Genomic DNA, 17,106 nt, shown 5'->3' on the forward strand with positions numbered 1-17,106 from the left:
TGTTTCAAGAACATAGCTAATGCACTGAACACTAGTAATTAGAGACCAAATGAGTTCTGGGAGGCCATCAAAGACATCATACACAAAGAAACTCAAAGGTCATTCAAAAGAAAAGGCCAAAATGAATGTCAGAAAGAAACTCGGACATTGGCTCTTGAGTGCAGCTAGCTAAAGGGAAAGGAAGCCCTGCAGACGTGAAAGAGCTAAACAGATGACTTCAGGGGGAAAGCAAGAAGACACTTGCCCCAAGTTTGCGGAGACCTCAAATTAGAAAACCAAGAGGGAGACGTGCTTGTCACTTTACATGCTGAAAGAACTAAATAAAATGTGCAGGCCGTGAGTTGCCAATCTTGAAGTGACACAAAAGCATCAAAGGAAGGAGTTGCGAGTCAGTGAACTGGCTTCAGGAGGCATCATATGATCAAGAGCGGATGGCACAGAAGGAAATCTCCAAGTCGCACTGAAAGCCATGGCAAAATACAAGGCTACAAGGATTGGCCGGTGACCATGGGATTGGCAACACACAAATGGGGCACTGGCGGTGGTTACCAGCCTGAGCCAAGAAATTTAGAAGACAGATGCCTGGCCAACTCTATGCAAGAGACGTTTTGTGTATTTGCGCCCATCCCAAAGAAACGGTGAGATAAGGCTGCTGAGCTTATAGGGCAGGGGTTCTCCACCTTCCCAATGCTGAGACCCTTTAACACAGTTCCTCATGCGGTGACCCCCAGCCATAAAATTATTTTTGTTACTACTTCATAACTGTAAAATTCTGCTACTGTTATGAATTGGGTGGCCCCTGTAAAAGGGTCGTTCAACCCCCCCAAAGGGTCAGGACCCACAGGTTGAGAACCGCTGTTATAGGGAAAGCAACTATTAGAAGGATTTGGGGGGGGGGGCAGAAGGCAGAGATAGAGCGATTGGGGAGCTAAGAGGGAGATGATGTCAAGAAGTTCAGGAAGGAAAAATGTTTGGAGACCAATTATGGAAGCAATTGTATAATTCTGTCTGACATGATTGAACTATGGAATGAAATGACATAAAACTCCCAAGTTACAGCAAATTTTTTAAAAAAGCAGAGATCCAGGAATAGGTTTGGACTAAATCCCAGCTCCCACATAAGAATAACTCGTTCCTATATCGGGGCCCACAAGAAGGGAACACAGAAGACACAGGTGCTCTAGCAAAAGGTGGCAAAGAATTTAGATGGTGACCAGCTATCAGAAAAAATAGCATCTGGAAAAATGGGTGCATAAGCGAACGTGGTGAAGAAAGCTGATGGTGCCTAGCTATTAAAAGTGATAGCATCTGGGGTCTTAAAGGATGGTAGTTAAACAAGTGGCCATCTAGCAGGGAAGTAACAAACCCCCATGGAAGAAGCACACCAGCCCGTGTGATCATGAGGTGTTGTGACAAGAAGAGGTATCACAAGTTCAAAATAAAGCGACCAAATTGATATGAAGGAGCGCGGATGTAGTGGGGACCCAAAATCCACCTGTAAGATACTTGGACAGTCCCTTTCAGAAGGGCCACATGGAAGGGATGAAATATCCAGGGTGCAGTATAGCACTGATGTAACTATCCTCTGACTATTTCCTCCTCTTACTAGTATGGTTTTTGTTTTACCTCATTAATCTTGTTAGACTTGGCATATGCTCTTTTGTATAATTAAGATCATTGGATACATGAAAGCCAAGATAGATCACCCTTCAGAAACAGTAATGAGTTACGGCTTCCTGAGGGTACAGGAAGAGAGGTAGGGTGGGGGAGCTCATATCATTGATTATATAACCCCACTCCAGGGGAATAAACAACAGAATTGCATGTGAATGGATATATTGGATGGTGTAAGATGGGGGTGTCAAACTGCAGGCCCACGGGCTGCATGCAGCCCCTGAGGTAATTTTTTGTGGCCCACGATGCTCTGAAATAAAATGTAACAAAGGAATTGTGAATATGGTATTGTCTCGATCTCCCTTAAGTGCTCTTTTCTTCATAACATATTTTTCTATTTTCATTTTAGTTCTGAGCATCGTGGACCACAAAAAAATTACCTCGGGGCCACCAGTTTGACACCCCTGGTGTAAGATATGGCAAAAATAATAATAAGGGCTCGTGGGGGCAGGAGAGGTCAAAGGGGGGCTGGTACCAAGGAGCTCAAGAAGAAAGAATGTTTGGAAACTGATTGTGGGAGCAATTGTACAATACTGCTTGATGTGAATGAACTATGGAATGTTATTCTATCTATAAATGCTCCCAATAAAATGAGGTTTTAAAAGCACCTGGGGTCTTAAAGTCTTCTCTCCAAACAAGCAACCATCCACATGGAAGAAGCACACCATCATCAGTCTCAGTCATCAAAGGATTGGAATCCCTCGCACCTGAAGTCGAAGGAGGGATCAGTACCAGAGCCTAGATTGTGAGAATCCCGTGTGCAGAAGGCGATGGATGGCGGTGGGAGTCCGAGATTCACTTGTGAGAACTACATAGGACATAAGCCTCCAGCGATCTCCCTTTATCCACAAGCGAGGGGTGGGAGGAAAGTGGTTACTAAGCAGAGTGGATTGGAGCGACAAGTGTACAAGATCAAAGGGGTAAACCTGACTTGAACAGTTAAAACTTTGCCAGTTCATCCCCCCTCTGATGCATGCTGGACCTGATCTGGTTTTCAACACTTTCGGTAACTTTGGTTTGCCTTTGTTTATTCATATTGGAGTGTATCTCAGAGGTGTTATGTCAGTGGAGATCACCCTCATGAAGCTGTGCTTTGGCATATGAAACCCAAGATTGATGAACCTACAGGGACAGCAAGTAGAAGAAGAGTTTCGCAGGGGAAGTGGGGGTGGGGTAAAAGGAGACAATATCAAGGAGTCCAGGAAGAAAAGCCTGTTTGGAAAACGACTGCGGTGGCAATTGTACAATTCTGCTTAACGTGATTGAAATATGGAATGATACATGTATTAAATCCCAACTAATAAAAAAAGGTGATACAGCACAATGCAGAAATTATAGAGAAATAACACACACATCATATTTTGCTAGCAATGATTCAAGAATGGTTGTAGTAGCACATCAAAAGGGAATTCCAAAAAATTCAAGATGGATTCAGAAAAGGACAAAAATGAGGAATATTTTTAGTGAAGTCTGATCTTGGCTTAAAGGAAGAATATCAGAAAAATGCTGAAACACCATCCACATTTCACTAAGCTTGTATAGAGCATAACAAATTGTTGATAACACTGCAATGATTGGGAATTCTTGAACACTTCACTGGGCTCATGCTGAGCCTTACATACACAAAAAGGCAGCCATTCAAACCAAGCTGAGTGCTATTGTTCAACCTGTATGCTGAGCAAATAACGTGAGTTGCTGTACCATCAGGACTCATCAACGACTTACACGATGTAGATGGCATAGCTGTGCTTGCTAAAAAAGCAAGGAGAACTGCACGCACTTACAGATGACTCTTCAAGACACTACCTTCAGTATAGAGTATGCCTAACATAAACAATGCTCCTCCCAACCTACAACAAGCAAAATCATGATAAACAGAAGATTCAAGTTGTCAAGGATATCGTTGTACTTGCATCCACAGTCAATGTCCATGGAAGCAGCGTCAAAAAATACGACATACAATATTGAGCAAAGCCATTGATTAAGATCTCTTTAAAGTATTGAAAACCTTTTGAGAACCATGGTGTACCTGGACCCAAGGCGTGGTATTTTCAAGCTAGACAAGAACCAAAGAATAGATGTCTCTGAATTAAGGTACTGTGAAGAACCCTGAATAGACCATGCGCAGCCAGAAGAGTGAACAGAGTGTACGGGAGAAGTAGCCAGAGTGCTCCATCGAAGACAAGATGCAAGACTGTGTGTCATGTGCTCTGGACATGCTATCTGGAAGATCCAGCCCCTGAAGGACCTCATCCTTCCGAAGGCCTCAGTAGGATGACTGACCCGGTGGCGGCATGAGGCTCAAGCATAGTAGCAGCTGTGAGGAAGGTGCAGGCTCAAGCATTTCTTTTGTACCCAGGGTGCTGTAAGTCAAAACCGACTCAATTACACCCAAAAGAGCAAACCTAAATGCTCATGATAGAGTAACATAGTTTTAGATTTATAAAGTAAAATGGGCAAAATAAAAATTAGGTGCCTAAATTGTTACTGGTTATAAAGTTGGAGTGATTGATATGTTCTTGCAGATAAAAACATGCTAAATAGTATGGAAATATTCACTTACGCAATATTTTAAGCAAATAGTTTACAGTAATACATTAGTGTTTAGCAAAGATACCTTATGAAAAAAATAATTTTTTAATAAAAGCTGCTTAAGTATATGTAGCAATTTAAAATTGCTTCTAATTTGATCGTGAGATTCCAAATAGAAGAAAATACAATTGTAGGGTTGCAGCCCTCACAGAAAAACGGTAACATATAAAAGTTAAATCAGAACTGCTAATTACCATATATACTCGTGTATATGCCAAGTTTTTCAGCACAGTTTTTAAATGCAATTTTTGTGGTAAAATTAGGCGCCTCAGCTGATATTCAGGTCAGCATATACTCAAGAATGTACGGTAGTCGCTCCACCTAAAACAGGCAAAACCAAACCCACTGCCATTGAATCACTGCCACCAAAGACACAGCATGTCTGAGGCTCTAAAACCGGCACAGGCGCAGTCAGCCTCATCTTCTCCCTCAGAGTGAACCACCAAATGTCTAATCCACACGACTCCAAGATCCCATAATTCTGATTAATGGCCCTAATACTCAAACTGATTATCTCTATTCCACGGAAGGCATAAATACTTAAGAAGTGTTTTTTGTTAGGTTAAAGGGTGAACTTTGGATTCTCCTTTATGCATAAATCCAAAATGTACAGTTGTTCGGATTTCCTACACAAAGAGAAAGATTGAGAGTCTAACTCAATGAGATTTGTAATTTAAATTCCAGAATGTCAGCCTTTATGTCAGATGCCTTTATGTCTAGAAAACCTTAAACCTATGTTAGTGCGGCTCTAAATCTGTAAAGCAAACAATCTGGGTAAACCTCGTCCAAAAACGACCTAAGAGATCTCGGAGATCAATGCCTTGGTCAACACACCAATAAAAAAAAAAAAGAAAAGAAAAGAAAAAGCAAACATTCCTTTGTGTGGCTCCTCTCTGGTAGGAGAGAGCTGGCTTGTCTCCTGCCAGGGCACCTAAAGAGGCGTATTACAGGAGTACTGTTGTTGCTGTTCAGGTGGGCCTAACTCAGGGTCCTTACAGGGCAGAGGAGACGTGGCAGCACAGTGGTGACTTCTTCCACCCCAGAAGGAAAGGCCAGTGGCCTGAAGCACTCACGGCTCTCCAGGAGAAAGGACCCAGAGATCCATGTGTTCCTATAAAGACTACACCGTAGGGAAGCGTATGTGAGTGAAGAAGGCTGACATCTTTCTCACCAATTTCAACAACATCAAACCAAACTCACTGCCAGCAGGGCAATGCCAACTCATGGCAACCCCACAGGACAGGCGGAACTGCCCCTGGAGTCTCTGGGACAGTCGCCCTTGACGAGAGGAGAAAACCTTGTCTTTCTCCCATGGAGTTGAAGGTGGGTTCGAACTACTGCCTGCAGTTCCAGCCCAACCCATAACCACGATGCCACCAGGATGCCTCGTTTCAATATCTTAACTATTCTCAGACACCACCTCCAAGACACTAGTACAAATATCTGCTTCCCTTTACTCCTCGCAAAAGCACCTTTGGGATAGTGATTACATCTACATGGTATTATATTTGCCTCAGCAATGGACGTCAGCTCTTTACAGGAGTTGAGTCTCATCTTTCTCCAGAGGAGAGGTTCTTTTCAAACTGGGCCCTTGTGATTAACGGCAGTTACTAGCCCAGCTTGTAAGCACTACACCACCAGGGCTCCTTTAGAGTCCAAGACACTAAAATGTAATTTAGCTGACTCACGTTTGCATTAAATCATGCAGTATAATTTGAACAAGCATTATTAACAAAATAACAGTGTACTTTCAACTTGGCGATCTTTTCAAATAAAATAACAGCCAACAAAGCTTTTAAAAGATTAAATACATAGCTGAAATCTTTCCTTACACAGGTTAAGTCTTTTACATATAGAATTAACTAAGTGACAACTGATTAAAGAATATAATTCTTCCTGATTATGTTTATCTAAATTACAAATGTTGTTTTAATAAGTTAAAATAAAATTTAAAAAATAACAACTGTATTTTGTTGATTACCATTACTGTATATCCAAAAGATGTTTACAGTGTAACTTTCCAAAGATAGTAAAACTCTAAAACAGCACATAATAAGCATGTTGAAATGGTAAATGTTGGTATATATCTTAACCACAATAAGACATTTTTTAAGTTTAAAGTCTTTTTTTAAATCGTTTTATTAGGGGCTCATACAACTCTTATCACAATCCATACCTACATCAATTGTGTAAAGCACATTTATACATTCATTGCCCTCATTATTCTCAAAACATTTGCTCTCCACTTAAGCTCCTGGCATACTGTCCTCATTTTTCCCCTCCCTCCCAGCTCCCCCATTCCTCATGAACCCTTGATAATTTATAAATTATTATTTTGTCATATCTTGCCCTGTCCGACGTATCCCTTCACCCATTTTTCTGTTGTCCATCCCCCAGGGAGGAGGTTATATGTAGATCCTTGTAATCGGTAAAAAGTCTTCTAACTGACCTTTCAGTTAGCCGCCATGTGCTTATGGAAGTGACTGCAGAGTCTTAAAAAATTTCTAACAGGGAAAAAAGAGGACCTGATGCCAAGGTCTTAAGTGGAGAGCAAATGTTTTGAGAATGAAGAGGGCAATGAATGTACAGATGTGCTTTACACAATTGATGTATGTATGGACTGTGATGAGTTGTATGAGCCCCTATTAAAACGTTAAAAAAATTCTAACTGAATAAAGAAAGTCAGAGAGAACCCAACTACCAAACGTGCATGAAAAAGAACACTTTGAAAGAAAGCTTGTGAGTATAAGACTGAAGAGAGAAAAGAATGTCCGTCTCCAAGAGTTTAGAGAAAGAACCAAGCACTAACGTCCTTGAGGATTTAGAAGAACCAAAAAGATGTCAGAGTGGTTAGTAAAACAAGTACGTGGGGCCATAAATTAATCATTATTTTTAAACTCATTAGTTAAAGCAAAAAAAAAATATGGCAACCTTTTCCTGGAACAAATAGCCCAGTAGCTCTCGCTCTCTTACATCATAATTTATCTAAAACACACAAAATAAAAGACAAAGAGAAAAAAGAAAAGAAAAAACAAAAAGACCCAGATCACTCTATTGTTAAAACTAGCTGAATCACAAGTAAAAAGTTACATGGGTTGTTTTTTTTTTTCAAAATTAATGTTATAAATATTACAACACACATGCATGTACAGTCATGGAGATTTCAAGTATAGTCTTATTTTTTTGTCAGTCGGCAAAAAGAAAAACATTTCATAGAATCTTAACATTAAGATTGTTTTCATTTAATGCTTTATACTATAACAGGACCCCAGAAATATGAAGTGGTTTTGCTCCAAGTTAAAGAGGAAATTTCTAGCAGGATAAAAATAGAATCCAAGCCTCCTAATTTCTTCTTTGTCTCTGACAACAGAGATCTCTCATAATGTTTTAAAATACCACTGCATTACATGGGTGGGCTTCAAAAACGTTCATAGAAAAATTTCATGAACCTTTACATTCCACTTGCCATGTCCGCTCCAAAAGCAGGATCAAATCAAAGAACGAAGTTGCCCAGTCCTGGCTCTCCTTAGAGTCTTCTTACCAAGCGGCCATTAAAATTTTAGTTAAATCACATTAAGGGGGATTTAAAAAAAAGTGCAGGGTAGTGTTATAATGCAGACCTAAACATGAAAATCTCTCTGATTCATAAGTACGCTTCTAAAAGATTAACATCAATCTTGTCGAAATAAAATCCATAAAATATTGCTCATAAATACAAGTTCAAATGGGCAAGATGCTATGCTTCAAACCTGTGAATTTAACATCTAAAGGTAAAAAGTAATACTGCTTCATTCAGAAGGGACACTTAGACGCAAACCAGCGTTCACTACAAAAGTCCGTTAAGACACAGGGAGAGATACTTCCAGCATCACGCCTCATTCCACTGTGCAAGAGAGGACTTCAAAAAGCTCAGGGGAAACTGCAATGAAAAGCTAATGGAGTTTTCTGTGAATTTTTTGAAGTCTCCTTATAATCCAAAGATGAACATCCTTGAAAACACTGAGACATTGGTCTGCAATTGCTAAAGTTAAAAGAGGTCCCATCACACCCCTGTAATGAACATTGGATTACCTTGTCCAGAGCAAACTTAGTGCTCCCTACTGAAGACAGGGACAGGGTGTGGGATCCAACGAGGACGAAGTTGCTGGTGCGCACAGCATTGAGACCACCTGGACTCGCCAGAACTGCGGGGGTGGAGGGGGGGGGGAGAAGGGCAGCTGAGGTCAGCGCAGCTTGCTTGACTGGAAATAGTGATTCTTCCCTCCAACCCCAAGAAAGGCACCCAAATCAGAAATAATTAAATTGTCATAAAGAAAACTGCCCCATTTTCCTGTTAAGTAGGGTTAAAAAAAATTTTTTAAAGAAAACGTAACATATTTCTAGTGAGAGACAACTATTCATTGTTTTACATTTATTGTATATCTAACTATTTGTATGACACATGGGTTAGTGGCCATAAAACTGTTCTAAGAAAATCTTTATGGAAGTGGACTGCCACATCTTTCTACCCTGGAACAGCAGGTAACTGTGCATCACAGACCTTTCTGTTAACAGGCAAACAATTAACCACTGGCCCATTAGAGCTCCTTCTACTGTGGAGAGCAAATTCAAATGAAGAGCAATGTAAATGGGTGCACTTTTCAGTGACTATGAGTCAGAAAGCTGGCTTGATGGCAACTGGTTAGTGAGTTCCATGTCAGTGCTCGTTAGAGGCTGCACGTGCCTATTACAGCCGCTAACAGTACAAACGCTACAGCCAGACAGCAAGCTGTTCTGCCCAGGACCTTTCAAGTTACTAACAAACCATACGGAAAATAGTATCTCCAAAGAGACTGGACAAACACTCATCGATCAAGATAGCCTATCTATAAAAGGACCATAATGCTTAATTATTTTCCTTATTCTAGAGTTTCAAATAATTCAGACTTAACTCACCTGAAGAATGAAGAGTGCTTTTCTAAAAAAAAAAAAAAAAAAGATTTGAAAAAGAAATGTAAGTTATATTAGATATAAACCTCTTTTTAACGTTGCAAATCCTAATTTTAGAAAATATTTTCCCCAGTAAGTGTCAGGGACTTTGTTGCCCCTTCTCCTGCCCCATCACTAAGTATATTTTAAAGATTTTTGGTGCTAAGTATGGTAGAGGGCAAGTTCTTTAGCATGGCTCTTCTACTGCTGTCTCAGTAACTCCTAGCAAATGCTTGAGTGGGCTATGCAAACAGAGCATGGGACTGGCCGGTTTCTCACCCCTTTGAAGCAGGAGCGGAGAGAAAGCCCCGGAAGAGCATATTGCAGATCTGTCTGAAGTGCAGAAGCACAGAGACTATGGGACAGAGCAAGAGGGGCAACACTGAGATTGTGGAACTGTGAGGCAAGCAACAGGCAGGCTCCCTGGTGCAGGAAGGCAGAGGCCAAGGGACTGGCGGAGAGGCTGAGGACCAGAGGCTAAGGAGAAGTATTGCTATGGATCCATGACTGTGCCCATACTGTACACTGATCCAAGCCTGTGAAAACCTCTTTACGCTTTAATACACCCCCTTAATTGTGAGTATTGTTTTGGGTTTGGGGTTCTATGTGACCAATGAATTCTCAAACATAACATATCTGTAGAGGTGTGTGGGAGGAAAGGTTGGTGTCAGATTGGGGTAAAAAAAGATGGAGAGTGGAGGTATGTCTGGCCTCCGGCTTGTGGCAAGAGGGAAGCCAGGAGAAGTCAGAGATAGCCCTATACCATTTACAGCATCAGAGTCTAGAAAAGATTAACCAATTTACAATTCTACGTGCAAGATGCAGATTTCTCAGGAAGCTAAACTTTTTACCTGTTTTAAAGCTCTACTTACGGTGGTGATAGATGTGAGCAGTCGCTTTGGAGTGATAGCCTAGAAGAAATTGTAGCTTAGTATATTTCTTATTCAACACTATGACTCAGGGCTAAAAGTCAGTCAGCCTCAAGATAGTCCCTCAAATAGGGAGATTATCAAAAAATGAACAGTAATATTCTTAATCAGTTAAGAAGATTCAACACATATTACTCAGTCCTTTTGTGCTGTTTTGGTTAAAGAAAAATATTTCAATAAATGATGACGACAAAAGAGCACAAACTGGGAAGGTGGGAAAGCAAGCTACAGACCCTACTCCCTGTGGCTGCCAATGCCTCTCTGTGTTCCGCAGTGCTGGCTTAGAGGACCTAGTGAAAGTTCACAGGACAGCCTTCACAGGGGAGGGTTAGGCTAGAAAGGTTGGCTGTCCAGTCGAGAACACAGAATCATCAACGCCTGAGTGCCTCAAGAACATTACTCAGGATCCTGAAAGTTGGTGCTTAGTATCCTGATCTATGAAATGTAAAAACTAGAAATTTGAAACATAAAAAGTGTCTCTAAAAAAAAATTACAATTGTTAAAAGCTATATGTAAATTAAAATGTGTCTAAGGACATCTGTTATCTCTGATAATAACATTTTTATTTGGCTTCTTTCATTCTCACCTTGGACTTAGATGCTTTTTTCTTCTTATCAGGACCTAAGGGATCTTTCTTTTGTACCTACACACAAACCAAAAGAGAGATTAGTTAACAATCTGAAGATCTTTAAAAATATTACATTCTAAAATAATAGGTTGTTTTAGAAAGTATGAGCACCTTACCAAGCTATAAACTTCAATAGTAATTTCAAAGTCATTGGACACATCTTGACTAGAAAAAGAAAAATGTTTAGAAAAATCTCAAGTTATGACAGTAAAAATAACACAATACTGCAAGATGCTGAGGGTAAAGGAATTCACTGTATTTTAAACTAAACACTGTAATCAGAAACCATTTAAACACAGAAAAATTAATAAGAACAGTCTGTATTATCCTGTAATGCAAGTCAGAAATACTTTTCTCAGTATTTTACAACCCAAGTTCCTTACAAACGAAAGGCCATTTTTCTAAAAGCTTGGGAGTCACCACACAGGTGCAACTACCGGTTTCTTCCCGTCCAGACTGATGAAAATTGAAAGACATGGAAACAATTAGGCTAATGAACCACATAATGATTAGTTTCCACAATCCTGAGACAAGAAGAACCAGATGGTACCCAGCTACCACTATCGACTGATCTGAAAAGGACCTCGCTAGAAGGTCTGGGATGGAATGGGAAAGAAGGGGAACAGAGCTCAAAATCAAAACTGAGACCAGGCTTACTGGTCAGATGCCCAAGATTATGGCCCATGGTCACTTTTCACGTCCGACACTGAAACCACCCCCCGGTTGAATAATCAACCATTTAAGACCAGGACAGCATTTAGCATCCAAGGACAAAGATCACAGGATTAGGAATGGTAGCAGGAAACACAGCAAGTAAGGGAGGGTACATGAGAGGGATTGTAATGGATGAATTGAAACAAAATGTGTACAAAGTATTGTGTGATCTGCTTTGTAAACCTTTACCCACCTCACAATAAAACATTTTTAAGTCATTTTTCTTTCCAAATAGAATTTAACTCAGATGAAATAAGTTTCTGACACTAACTACAAGCGGTCCTTTCTTTAAGACTGAGTATGTGCATTAAGGAGATTCACAGAACCTATGGAAGCTCAACCGTTCACATTTTAAGTGTGTATGTGTGTGTGTGGATACTGAAAAGTGGGCCCCAAGACTATACATTTCAACGGCATTGCTTAGATTCCATTAATTCTCAAACGGAGGGGGGTTTGAATGAAAAGACTAATTTACTTACAGAGTAAATACAGTAGTGAATGTCAGAGCATCTCCATTAAGAGAGTTTGAAGTACTTGCTAATGGTGTGGCCACCATGTTTTCAGCTCCGGCTTTTAGTATAATTAAGTAATAGTAATTTGCCGCATCTGCAAGAAATTAATCCCATCACACAATTAGCAAACAAGAAAAATCAGATTTTGCTAATCAGCATTCTGGGAATACTAAATGAATAAAGTATTACTGTATCTGACTTACATTAAAAATTATGCAAATCAATTTTCCAGAAACAAAAGGCTAAGTAAGAAGTCCCATATCCTTCCATCATCATCACTGAGAAATGTACATCATAATTTAAATTCCAGACTATCTCAGGTCACTTCACTCCTCACGCCTCGACTCCTGCCAACATTGTATTTTAACTACTGAGCCCAATGCTTTAGCTAAGAGTATACGCCTCAAATGGGTGGATTTCGGTTTATTTCAAAACTAAGATTAAAGACGATTTCTGTGAAAGTTATTCAGAGATAAATTTTAATAAAATCATAAACTAGTTCTTCACCATAATATTAGTCACTTATCTAAGTTCCATATTAAATGACCAGTAGATTCCTACCTACTTCCTCCTTCCCACCAAATCAGACAACAGTAAGAGAACAGAACCTAAGGTACCTAATTTCTATAATCAGGGTTCAACTTCTGAAGACTTCCATTCTTTACGGTCTCTGTTCCTCAAACAGTAAGTTCTACCTTCCCTTTGATTCAGAGAATTTCCACACAATAAAAAATTTAAAGGACCCTAAAAAATTAAAAACAAGTCTATACCCTCCACTTCTGACACTTAATACAAGTAACATTTTATTGTCCTTGCTATACTTACCCTGCCCCCTGTCAGCTCCTGAAACATTCTCCTACACCTACTGTGTTTATGTATGACTTGAAATAGAAGACACGGTGCAGAGAGTTTACTGCAGTTGTTCAGTAATGAAAGACAAAAGGAATCAGAATCCTTGCGCCTGCTTAATTAGACATTCACAGAACAACTACCTATACAAGTGGAAATTAACTGGAGTTGTGTAAAATAAAATAAAGTTCTTTTAGAGGCGCTAGTATTTCCTACCAATGAAACTAATAAATGAACGCCAAAGCAAATGATCTGTCCTACGACAGCTGATCTTAGGAAAAACTCATGTATTCCTAGATGAGGCTGGCGGCTCTGGTAAAGATCGACATTCTCAGAAACACTGTGTAGGTTCATGAGTTGGAATTGACTCATTTGGTTTTCGGGTTTAGTCTCAATTACAGCCATGCTAATTACATATAGTGCTTATCGGTCACCTTACGTGTAAAATGTTCCTTAGCTTACTTTGGCACACATCGTTTGATGGAAGGAAATAAAGGCCAGAGAGCATGAGTTTTGCATCTTTATGCAAGCTCAGCATGGTTCCGCTTGCACATCTCCAAGTTAGTGAGCTCCATGACCTGCAAGCGACGTAGACGATCAATCATCATACCTGGTTTCTGAGCTGTGCCACAGACAAAATCCGCTTTCAGAGGCAGGCGGATTTCTGACAGAGTAACCGAGCCCGTGGACGCAACAAACTGACTTTGGGATACGGGACTGGCCTTGTTCTTCCGCTGAGGCCCTTCGCTCTTCACCTTATTCAGTTCATCAATCAAAAGTGCTCTCTTCTCAGCTGTAAAAAGATGCAAGAAAGTATGCCAGCAGTTAAGACTGAAGCCATTTCTAAATGAGAGTCAGCTCAAGAAACCACACCGATGTCACTACTGTACGTAAGTCTACAGACAAAAATGTAAGTCTCTCTACAGGTGGTAAAGCTTGATTGCTCATCTGTTTACCTAATTTTTATATGTAATATGTTTTAACTTTTGATCTGTTGTCATGTATGGTATAATCTCTGCCTCAATATGCTCCTCATCACAACCGAACATACATACACAACAAAATCCCATAGTCTCCACACACAATTTATAACAATTTTCACAATTACAATTATTTCAAATGTATTCCAAATTCTTCTCACCTTTCACACAAATTACACTGTGTTTTTTTTATATAGTTTTCATAAACTCCTAAGTACAAGAAACCCACACTAGATCAAGTGGAACAGATTATCAGAAGAAGCCTTTTCTTTAAAATGAGAAACTGCTGAATGTCCTAGAGGAAACGAGCACTTTCGGTGTCCACAGGTGCTGGACGTCGCCGGTGCAGGGCACATACTTGCGATCAGAAGCAGTCGTTCTGCTTCAGCCTCTTCCAGTGACCCTTTCCCATGCTCCTCGTCCACACAGCAGTTCAGCGCCTGGCTGGCTTGGTAGATGACTGTTTGCTGCAGGTTGATTTCATTATTGAGGCCCTGGAGAGACCAGTGCGGGGTGGACAGGGGACACATTTGTAGCCACCATTTTGACTTTCATTCTACCTAAGCTGATCGCATACTTTCCACAGTTTCTAGAGTAAAACTATTAATCTCATTGTTCGGGTCAATCTCATTGACTGTGCACTGAACCCATCAACATCCTATGAAGAGAACTGTTAGCTGTAAGTATCCTCCTTACGAAAGGATTGACCATTTATATTTACTAAAGGCATAACTGGGGCACGAGCCAACAGACGATGGATACAGGAAGGCTCTGAATTGAAGGTACATGTACAGGGGCTTCAAAAAGTTCATGTAAACATCCCAAGGAGTTTTGTGAAACCCCCTCATACGCTGTCTTTAAAAAAAATGACTTAATGCTTTTCTTATCATAAAAGAACCTCTAAGGTGGAGGAGGGTGGGTGGAAAGAGAGAACCTATTACAGGGATCTACATATGACCTCCTCCCTAGGGGACCGACAACAGAAAAGTGGGTGAAGGGAGACGTCGGATAGGGCAAGATATGATAAAATAATAATTTATATATTATCAAGGGTTCATGGGCAGGGGGAGCGGGGAAGGAGGACAAAAATGAGGAGCTGACGCCAGGGGCTTAAGCGGAGAGCAAATGTTTTGAGAACGATGAGGGCAACGAATGGACACATGTGCTTTACACAACTGATGTGTGTATGGATTGTGATAAGAGTGGTATGAGCCCCCAATAAAATGATTTTAAAAAACTGTGACCATTATTCTAAGTACAGCTGCCCTCAGAGCTCTTGGTCTACCGCAAGGAACAATCGACTCCTCTCCACAGAAGGACATACCTGCATCTTCTGTTTGATGTTAACTTGCCTACCAGGAAAGGCATTCTTCCTGTCGTCCAATTTTTGAGTAACATCTTCCTTCCGAACAATCACCTGCTTTACTGAAGGACGTTCGGTTTCTTTGAATCTTTGAGATCTATATGCGTCAATGCTACAAGAAAGAAGCTGCACTCTATTAGCAAAGTAGAAAATCAGCAACACTGAATATTTTCCTTTATTGCACGTGTCAACAGAACTTGGCCAGAACTGAAAATGCCATTTGGTGGAAAAGCTTCAAGAAACTTTTCCCAAAAGTTTATACAGATGCATAATTAATGACACTGTAATTAAACACTGGAAAACATCTTGTGACATAAAGGACCATGACCTGCAGAGTGAAACGTTCCAAACCACCCTTACCTGTACAGAAGGTCGCGATCTTCAGAATCCATGCTGTCACGAGACTCGGCTCGAGGGACACGGGTTCGCTGGAATTTTCCAGGCTTTGGGCTTTGATCACTTACGCTGCTGTCTTTCATTCCTAATCTGGGTGAGGAAACTAAACTCTGCAGGGAGATGCACAGGTATTAGTGTACGTTCTCAGTAATTCATTAACATCAACACTACGCTCAATGAATTGTTGTTGGATGCCAGAGTCAGTTCCAACTCGGCGCTACCCTGTGTACAACACAACGCAACTTCACTGGCTCTTATGCCAGCCTCACCAGTGGTCTTAATGAATAAAGTAGTCTCCATTATCACTAGGAAAATATATCTCCAATATGTTGCATGGTTTATAAAAAAAACCAGGAAAACTAACATAAATTGGGAAAAAAGTAAATGAAAAAATTAAGATAGCCGAAACCTACACTTTTAACTCTTTTTAACAATGATATTTCTAGTGGAATCCATTTTCAAGTCAGACTAATTAATTTAAGGAGATAACTAATAACAATTTAAGGAGATAACTAATAACGGCAGCTAGCTCTCAATAAGTACTGAGCCAACAGGACCAGCGGTAACGACTAACAGTCTGGTCTGATTTAGAGTCTCGGCTGCCCACGCACGATGGGGACTAGCAGTCGTCGTATCTAAGGATGCGAACGCCAGGGCTTCTTGCTGCTCGGGGCCAGCCAGTCGTTTCCGACCCCTGGCGGCCCTGCGCACACAAGTGTCCTGTGCTCAAGCCCGTGCTTGCAGCCACGGCCTCAATCATCTGCTTGAGAGCTTTCACTCCCCGTCTTGACCAAGCACGATGTCCTTCTCAAGAGACTGGCCTTTCCTGTGGCGTAGAGAGTTTAAATAATGTGCCCACTGAACAGCTAATAAATGACAGAGGCAGGACTTGAGCCTTTTACGTCCCATTACAGAGTTTGGATTTCATCCAAAGATAACAGCAATCCACTGAAGAGGTTTAAGGATATAAATGATGTCAAGTCTGAAAGCCCCACTGGCCACAGAACTCCACCTCCCCCCAGCTGCCAACCAAAAATAAAGTTGCAGGTCTCATACTAACTGGTTTCTTTTGTTTGGGCCTGTTTACATTTCTATGTTATTCCTCTTGACTCTTTTCCATCTCTAGTTCACCTTCTTCTAAGACAGAGGTTTTCAACCTGTGGGTCGCAACCCCTCTGGGAGTCGAACGACCCTTTCACAGGGGTCGCCTAAGACCGTATTTCCTATGGTCTTAGAAACCGAGACATCGTTCCTCTATCCGCCTCCAGGCGAGTCTGCCCACATGCAGATTCGCCCACTTACGGGGTCCCCACATCATGAGGAACTGTATGAAAGGGTCGCGGTATGAGGAAGGTTGAGAACCACTGTTCTAAGACATCACTGAAGATGTATGCCATCAATAACTTTAGAACTACTGATATCATCATCGTCTTCCCACACTCATCTCAATTGCATGTACCCCTTCCGAAAAATACTGCATTTTTATTTCATCCAAAGACAA

General features: G+C 40.8%; 1 protein-coding gene across 1 annotated transcript in view; it reads right to left on the minus strand.

Annotated features, from left to right (window-relative positions):
- ANLN (anillin, actin binding protein) overlaps window positions 1-17,106 on the minus strand; it is a 63,599-nt gene that overhangs the window by 16,229 nt on the left and 30,264 nt on the right. Inside the window, exons 11-20 of the mRNA XM_075558191.1 lie at window positions 15,570-15,715; window positions 15,171-15,321; window positions 14,205-14,340; window positions 13,477-13,659; window positions 11,985-12,111; window positions 10,908-10,956; window positions 10,750-10,806; window positions 10,107-10,145; window positions 9,202-9,223; window positions 8,338-8,450 (exon numbers count right to left, since the gene is read on the minus strand). Of these exons, the coding sequence (XP_075414306.1) occupies window positions 8,338-8,450; window positions 9,202-9,223; window positions 10,107-10,145; window positions 10,750-10,806; window positions 10,908-10,956; window positions 11,985-12,111; window positions 13,477-13,659; window positions 14,205-14,340; window positions 15,171-15,321; window positions 15,570-15,715 (1,023 nt within the window). The remainder of the gene's footprint in view (window positions 1-8,337; window positions 8,451-9,201; window positions 9,224-10,106; window positions 10,146-10,749; window positions 10,807-10,907; window positions 10,957-11,984; window positions 12,112-13,476; window positions 13,660-14,204; window positions 14,341-15,170; window positions 15,322-15,569; window positions 15,716-17,106) is intronic.

Source organism: Tenrec ecaudatus, chromosome 9 (genome assembly GCF_050624435.1).
Source record: "Tenrec ecaudatus isolate mTenEca1 chromosome 9, mTenEca1.hap1, whole genome shotgun sequence".
Lineage (NCBI taxonomy): Eukaryota > Metazoa > Chordata > Mammalia > Afrosoricida > Tenrecidae > Tenrec > Tenrec ecaudatus.